Source organism: Pituophis catenifer, unplaced genomic scaffold, assembly GCF_029215685.1.
Source record: "Pituophis catenifer annectens isolate HBS135680 unplaced genomic scaffold, rPitCat1.0.hap2 SCAF_4, whole genome shotgun sequence".
Lineage (NCBI taxonomy): Eukaryota > Metazoa > Chordata > Lepidosauria > Squamata > Colubridae > Pituophis > Pituophis catenifer.
Window position 1 is genome coordinate 75,563,332 of NW_027256884.1, and position 8,598 is coordinate 75,571,929.

The window sequence follows — 8,598 nt, forward strand, 5'->3', positions numbered from 1 at the left end:
TATTCCTGCAACATATGGAATGACAACATTGCTTTGTTTATTGTTCTGTTCGTGGTCTGTTATAGAGGGTCTTTTTTTGAGATTTGATGAAGTCTCACTTGGGATAGCCACATGTTCTGAGGGCTTCCTTGATGTATTTTAGTTCTTTCCCCCCCCCAACCTTTGCTGGCAGCCCGGCCTTCAGCTCGGTGATGTAGGGTTCTGATGACTCCCATTTTGTGCTCCAGTGGGTAGTGGGAATCAAAATGTAAATATTGATCTATGTGAGTGGGTTTTCTGTAAACTTCAATTTCTTCCTTAATGTGTCTTGCACAGTCCAGGAAGACTAGACTATATTCCATAACATCTTCCCATGTGAATTTGATGTATCTGTCCACAGAGTTGATCTATTTGGTGAGCACTTCCAATTCCTGTGTTTTCATCTTGACCCAAGTATCGTCCACATATTGTTATTGACAACCAAATTCCTTCTATTCTGTAAAATGATATTACGCCAACAAGCTCAACCCTCACAATATACATGTCCAGTCTTCTGCAATTATTCCCTGGTGTTTTACTTGATGGGTTTGCTAAAGTCTGTCTTATATATACATATACAGTACATAGTGTTTTGTGTGTGTACATGACATAATTGCACTCAATAGGTAAAAACATAGCAATAATTACAAGCAGAGAGATCAGTACTTTTTATCACCACCACCACTTCCATTCCACTAAGTCAATCTGCTAAAGCATATAGCATGGTCCCAGAAAAAAAAAATCAGCTGTTGATATTGTTCCATAATGGGAATCTAGTTGCTGAAATGCAGGAGGGAGAAAGGCAGTCTTCTTGGTTTTCTTGGTGAAGGCATCAGTGTTTCTTGTGAAGTGGTTGCAGTCCTCCTCATCCTATTGAAGACTACCAAAAAAGACAAACATCAGCTTTTATTGTGGGGAAACCAGGGTCCTATTACACCATACATCTATGCTCATTAGTGTTAGGCTTGTTCCACAACAGGAATCATTTGCTAGGTTCCTGCAGCTCTCTCTGAATTGTGTCAACTAGCAGGAAAACAGGCTTTTGTTTTCAAAGTTTTTTTAAATTGCCGCATAGACTCAGTGAGGATGAGTGGCTTCCCCTCCTTCAATCATCAGACAGGAGACAGATAACCTGAAAAAAACTTTGAGGAATTTGATGAGTCCACATTTCTATTTTTCCTGTTGATAAAGTAACCAGAATATCTGTGAAAAGATATTTGGTTTGTAAATGCAGAGGCTGAATAAATCTCAGTTGGTCACCTTCATTCTTTTTATGGGGAGGGTCCATTGCTTATGATGAGGTTGCTAGGCTGATTTTTAGAGGCAATAAATCAGAAGAGGTTAACATGATTGCAAAATAGATTAAAATAATCCTGAGGCAAAGCTGGATTGACCATCACATTCACACTCCCTTCAGCTGAAAAGGATTTTTATACTTTCCCATTTCCTTACTAATTAACTAGGATCAGATCTTGCAGAGCTGGGAGAATATACATAGGAATATATCCCTTAAGCACATGCATTGCTTCCAGAGCCATAAGTTGAAAAAATGAATGAAAGAAAGAAAATCTTGTTTCAGATTGACTATACCTTTCCAAATGTTCCAAGCTTTACTGTTTTCCCCCTCTCCCCACTTTCACCCCTATCAGATGCCATGTTAAGGAACAGGGAGGAAATCCAACAAACTTGTTCTCATGACCCATCTAGGCTTTTAAAGGTAAAGCACACAGAAGATAAAAGACACAAGTAAGAGTTATGCATTTCAAAGGCCAGCCTTAAACTGGAATGTAAATCACAGCAGGTAAGAATAGGTGGGGAGTCAAATGAATGTCCCTGCCTTTCCCTAGTCTCATCATGTTTGTCAGGAAAAAAAAATACTAATACAAAACCCTTGTCTTCTGAAGATTAAAGGAAAATTTACATAACAATTTCCTCAAAAAAATCAAACTTATGCTGCTGAATCTATCTTCCTGGCAATCCTTTCCAAGTGGCTTGCCAGTGTCTCTTCCCTGGGATAAGAGAGAATGACTGACTCAAAGTCATCCAGCCTGACCACATAGACAAGGCAGGACCTAAACTCACAATCTCCTTTACTTTCCAGACCAGTGCCTTAACCACTACACTAAACTATCTCTGTTTAAACAAAACAAAAAAAAAACCCCTTGCCTTCTTTTCCTTTGCTCCAAGGAAAAGGACAGCAGATTTAGTACCTGCACTTAACAATAACTTGTCACCCCTTTTTGTAGTAGCAAGGAGTTCCAAATGCACATGCTTTATTAGATCTTAAATTATATTAAGCAGAAGCATGTTAAGCTTTATATATTTGATCCTTTGGCTAGAACCAGAATGCAAAAGAGAAATCATTCAGATTTTGAAACACACACACATTACACACTATACAATCTGTCCATTTCCTATCAATATCCCATTTACATAGCTATCAATCATCTTTCCCACAAACAAAGCATATACTTTTAAAAATCAAGCATACCTTAGCAAAAAATTATTAAGGAATTGCCTACAAACATACAGTAGAATATCAGGAGGATATGATCCCAATCAGCCTCATGTTCCAGAACTCAGCATAGAAGAAGAAGGAGTGTCTCTGTAGCCCCTTCCCCACTTTCCCATCCCTTTTGCATCCTTACTTCAGTTCTATGATAATCTGCAGGTGAAAATGAGCAAGCACAGGAGAATGCACATTGAAAGGAAAGCTTCAGCCCTCTACTCCCAATTGCTTAAAATACAAGAGACCCTTTGAGATCAAATTTATTAGGTTCATCACCTTACAGGGAAGATGGCTTATAAAGTAACTGAAAATGCCCAAATGTCTCCCCTCCTAGAGCAGGCTGTGGAATTCTGGGAGTTGAAGTCCACAAGTCTTAAAGTTGCCAAGGTTGGAGACCCCTGTCCTAGAGCATGAAGAAAATAAATTTGTTATTTGTTATTGAAAGAGTTTAGTCTTTTCATTGCAAACTTCAAGTTTTCCCATTCTTTATAATTGGCTATTTTCCCCCCAATTCAAATGCAAGTTTAATTGCAGCAAAGTTGTTCCTTTAGCTACGGTGTGGGAATCATTCAGATTCTATTATCATTTAGTTCAATAGAAATTTGTAGAGCAATTGGGTAGGAGATAAAGAACAGAAACTCAGGAGAAGAGATGGAGAAGTGGAATGGAGTGGGGTGAATAGTTTGCAGACAAAATTTGGGAAGTCCAAGGCTTAAAGGTATTATTTCCTGCTTGTATACCAAAATGAGTTAACAGGAGAAGACATGCACAAACAGGCTTAAGGACAGAAATAAGTAGGGATCTGTGGATAGGCATACCTAATGGTTTACAGACAGACAAAATCCACCCACAATACACTTAGCTAAAACAAACATACAATCCAAAATAAAACTTTACTTTTAAATGAATTTAGAACATTCCCTCCTGACAGATTTGGGCTGTTCTTAAAAGCAGAGAAAAGGGAGCTTGGCTCTCTTCACCTGTTTTACTGGCCAGGCAAAAAGGGGTGAAGATTTTATGTGTGTGTGTGTGTGTGAACTTGTCTCTGGTGATTAAAGATATCTGACAGCTGCATAAAAGCTTCATCAGTTTCTCTGCAGTATTTTCATTATTCTTTCACCTCAAGGACACACAAAGACTTTAATACACATACATACACAGAAAAAAAATCAGAGCGCGTAGGTTTAGAGACCAGTCAATTTCATCTTAGATCTGAGTTTGGTCCCTGTTCAAAGGTCCCTGTAAAGAAAGCTTAGCAATTCTGCAATCAACTATATAAGTAACCCTTTTTTTCCATTAACTTTATTTTCAAAGGCAAAAAAAATCTCAACATATCCATTGCTCAATTATTGCAAAATACACAGATGTGGGAAAAGATCAGCGTTCTCTTTTTTTCTTTTGAAAGTACCTTTATTTTGCCATATCTGACTGACTGCTACATCTCTGAACCAGGTCCATTCACTCCACGATAGTTTTGTATACACTTTGCTGAGGCAATTTTTGTCATCCCATGCTTGTAGCAACCTCCCATATGGGGATCCTGGCAGAACTATTGATACGGTGCTCCACATCCTATCCAACCATGGTTGCTTGGGGTGCGCACAAGAGCTCCAGGGACAGACAGACAGACAGACACACACACACACACAGAGAGACAAACACCCTGGAGATAAGCAGCCCTCTATTTTTATCTATGGAACCCACTCACTGCTTCAACACCTTAAGTCTGAAAGGACTCTAGCTTGGCTAGAGTAAGGGACCTTTCTTCTAACACAGCTGGACTGTTCAGGAAACAGGAGACAGTTGTCCAGGTGCAAGCTCCCTCCCGTCCCCTCTCTCATAGCACACAGTCCTTTTCTTCCTCCAGTAGTGCTTGTATTTTTGCCCAAAGTCCTTGCTTTACAGATTCCCTTGGTCACAGCTTTTTGAGCTAGTAAGAGGCTGGGTGAAGTTAAGAATAGCACCAAAGGGACAAGATCCTACTGCAGAGGAAGAAAGGGGGATTCCCCCTTCACACATTCACACACACCCCTGAGCACACCATGAGATATAGACAATTTTCTCACAGGCTACTGCCGTTATTTACTTGGTGGATCTCAGGCTAGAAAAAAACACCAGCCAAACTTATTTAATCATGGCTTGCCAACCATTCTTCTCTGGAAGCTTCTTGAGGTTGTCTTCATGAAAGCCAGCAAGCAATGAAATCAGTTATGTACTGACTGCAGCCAGTTTGTTTAGATATGTCACTGTGACTGATTGCTCAGCCAAGACTGCAATTTGAGCTCATGTGGGAACTGGATATAAAAGGAAACTGTTCATTCCCAGTTCCCACCTTCCCTTTGCCTAGTCTTTCTTCATTTCAGCAAACATAATGGTTCTGAAAACAGATACCAGCATTAAGATACAGGATATTGAGATAGGAAAGCTTAAAATAACCTTAAAAGAAAGTGGAGATATGGGTACAGCTGTAGAAAGAAACCTCTAATATATCCACTGCATATTTCTATTAAGAGAAAGTGTTTTCTGCACTAATGTAATCAATCAAGACTGTTATTCTCCTTTAAACATATAATTAGCATACTAGTTTAAGCAGTCCTTATCAAGGTTGTTGAAAATAAAGCACTAACATGTTGTACATTTTCCATCTGTATGAAATAAATAATTTGTATTTTCGCTACATGGTGAATCGACTAATTTCTGGCATGGTAGAAAGACAATATTTCTCCCACGTTATGGGCATTAACTTCAACTGCAACAACAAAACTAATAAAGCTGCACGCTTGGAAAATCTGAAAGCAGAGAGGGAGAGGGGGAGGGGGAAGGAGAGAAAAGAGTTTGGGGCACTTTTTTTTTTTGTCATGGGCTCAGTCCGCGGAGCAGCATCACACCCCTTCCTTAAACAGCAAGAAAGCAAGCAACTAGCTTCCGAAGACTTCTGCAGAGAAGCATAAATCACATAGATATTCTTACCGCCGTCGACCCTGAGGACGTTGCCACAAATACTTTAATCACCATTTTGGCAACAGCACTAGAAACTTGGCGCCAGAATCAGCGTGGCTGCAGCGTCCAGTGCACACAAAAAACCAGCGTTAGCGACTCTGCAGCAGTTTGGCAAGCAGAGAGAATCGCCAGGGCATCTCCACTTCTTCTAAGTTCAGCTGGTCCCTTGTCCTTCCCCTGCCCGTTCATTGGCTGTCGGTATTTCCAGAAGAGATGAACCAAGAGACGATTGGCTTGTGACAGTATCTGTTGCGAGGGTCTTCACTTGCTTGTCACTTTAGATTGACCGGTTGGCAGCCCTTAAAAGGCCAGGGACTTGCAAAGCACCAATCGTTGCAGGCTGCTGGAGTAGGGTGGGGGGAGAAAGAGGCGCCCAAGAGGAGGAGGAGGAGGAGGAATAATCTGTTTAAGGATTTGTAATGGTCTTGACAGTTTTTTGTGAAGGAAAATTCTACACTGGTTTACAAAATAAATAAAGGAAAATAGGATTTTAAAGCTGAGTTACTTCAGCATGCAGTAGGGATCATTTTCTACAGGAACCATCCTCATGTCAGCAAGATTTATTTGATATTGAAATTAACAGAAAATCTCCTCAAGCAGGAACATCAATTTTGCACATACAAAATTAGGACACAAGAACTTTAAAATTCTATTTTACAAGGAAATTCATTAATATTCAGATTCTTCAATTGTTATCCAGCAATTAGAGACTTCACACTTCAGTTCTTTGGGAGTTTGTTATTTGCTGGAAAAGATAATAATTTAAACCATCTAGGTTTAATGTCCTGACACAATCTAGTTTGTCCAGCTGGGAGCCCTATGACTTTTTACCAATGACTTCTTGCTTCAGCCCAGCTCTGAGAAAATGGATAGGATCTTTCTGTGTAATGCCAGCATTTTACAAACCTTCACAAAGGCAAGCTACACAACTGTACAATGAGGAAGATTTTAGTGATAAATTTTCTAATCAATCAATTAAATCAAAATATCTAGATATAAAAAAAGACATTATTGGAAAAGTGGAATGTAGGAAAACCAGGAGATTATAATTAGACATGAGGAGTGTATTAAAATTGATACAGTCAGCGTATCTAAGCTAATTACTTATGAATCTTATTTTCAGCATACAATCAGAGATGAATGTTGAAAATATTACCTGGGGTGTTTTGATCGTATGTTGTGCAAAACTTCTTGTTCTTCCCACTTCTATTCTTTTTTGCACATTACACTCAGTTTTATTAAAAAATGAGATTTTGGTAAGAATTGCTTTAACTAGTTAAATGAAATACTTCATCTCTGATGACATGAGCCTAGGCAGCACATTGAAAACTATATATATATGGCTAAACCTTCTTTACTTAGCATCATACTATGCTTTTATTAGAATTGAAATGAACAAAATTTTACTCTTGTCTTCTCTTCCACCTCCTCCTCCATGCCTCTTTATGTCAGCATTAGGTTTATCATCTGAAAGGTACAGTAAAACTTGTAATGTTGGTATATTAAATAAAAAAATACTCCTTTGCTTTACTGAAATGATGAATAAAATCTGTTATTTTATTCATATTTCTCAACTATAGTGATCTTGATTTAAGGATTGGGAAAGTTATTTCTTCCACCAATAAATAGAAATTAAAAGTATATATTGTAACTTGTAAATGGATCTCTATTTCTTTTCTCCTTAATCTGCATAACAGATTGTGAGCATCATATGACATTATTTTTGATTACACAGATTCTTTTCTCAGTTTTTCTTTCATAATGTGGACCAATTCCTGTTTCAAAAATTGTGAGTATTAAAACTGAGATTGAGGATTTTCATCTTTTTGGAAACATTTGCTAAATTTTCAGTTGCCTTCCTCTAATTTCTAATTCGATATTGTATGTTTGTAAAAATTCAATAATCTTATTGATGGTTTATTTCTAATGTGTCTAGGATTTAGAAAAGCAGCTGTCATTGAACACTGCTTCTTTTCGTCATCAATTAGCAGTTGAGGAAAAAAAAGATCACTGAAGCTCAGTCAATCACAACAAATTTACAAGTAGAAATCAAGTCGCTGAAACTAAAACTTAAAGTAATTAGAAGCTTAAATTACATTTCTCATACCACAGAAGGCATCCAAGATGCTATTCACTAAATGCTCATTTGAGGTAAGCCTATCTTGTTTTGTGGGGCTTTCTTTCAGCCTATAACTATCTAAACTGTAGATTGCAGAAATGTATTAATTTATGTTAGGTCATTTGCACGTTACTATTTCTAGAAACATATACTACTTGAAAAGTGTGTCCCAACATGAAAACATGTTATTCAAGAGCTGTATTGATAGAAAATTGAGAACCAGTTAATATTTACATTGTAATTATAGTACATAATTATAATTATTATATAATTATGTAGTACATAAAGTACATAAGTTGGCGATCAGCTGTTGTAGATAGCGGGGATCGCCGCTGCCTATCACCACCATGAATGGAATTGTGATGATCCGGGGCATGGCACAAAGGCAACACAGCCAGAGAATAAGTACAAGTCCCTTTATTAGCTCCAAACTTTGCCCCCAACATCCCTTTACTCTCCGGTCTGGAGAAAAACTCTTCCACAAATCTGTAAGCAGACAAAACTTCCAACTATAAATCCCACAGGGCAAGATAAGGTAGTTAATCCGGCAGGGCAAGCATGATAGGAAGTCCAGACTTGAAGTAGCACGGCAGTAAATCAAACCAGTTGGGAGGATGCCAGGAACTCAGATAAAGAAGCTAATACGAACTCAACATTTGTTCCCGACACCCGCCCATCCCATTTTCTTCCCTTTTAAACTCCAGCTTCAGGTGTATCTTGTGAAGGGAGTTGGGGTCCTCTCCTCCCTTGTAAGCCACACAACCCACGTTGTTCTCTTCTCAGTTCTTCCCTGCGTGCCCTAGGATGAGGAGGTGGTGGGCCTTGGTTTTCATCAGAACCCCCTCTCCCTTGTTCTACCTCTCCCCTGCTCTGCCCAGCCTGACTTTGCCCTTCCCCAGTTTCCTCCACAGCCAACGGAGCCACTCTCTCACTCTCTATCAGCTGTTACTCT

The 8,598-nt window shown here is 38.8% G+C and overlaps 1 protein-coding gene across 2 annotated transcripts in view; it reads right to left on the bottom strand.

Annotated features, from left to right (window-relative positions):
* The window catches only part of SH3BGR (SH3 domain binding glutamate rich protein), a 30,649-nt gene extending 24,971 nt beyond the window's left edge, over nt 1-5,678 (bottom strand). For both annotated transcript variants that reach the window (XM_070944300.1, XM_070944299.1), the window contains exon 1: nt 5,498-5,678. In XM_070944300.1, the coding sequence (XP_070800401.1) occupies nt 5,498-5,542 (45 nt within the window). In that variant the 5' untranslated portion in view covers nt 5,543-5,678. The remainder of the gene's footprint in view (nt 1-5,497) is intronic.
* Nucleotides 5,679-8,598: the final 2,920 nt, after the last annotated feature.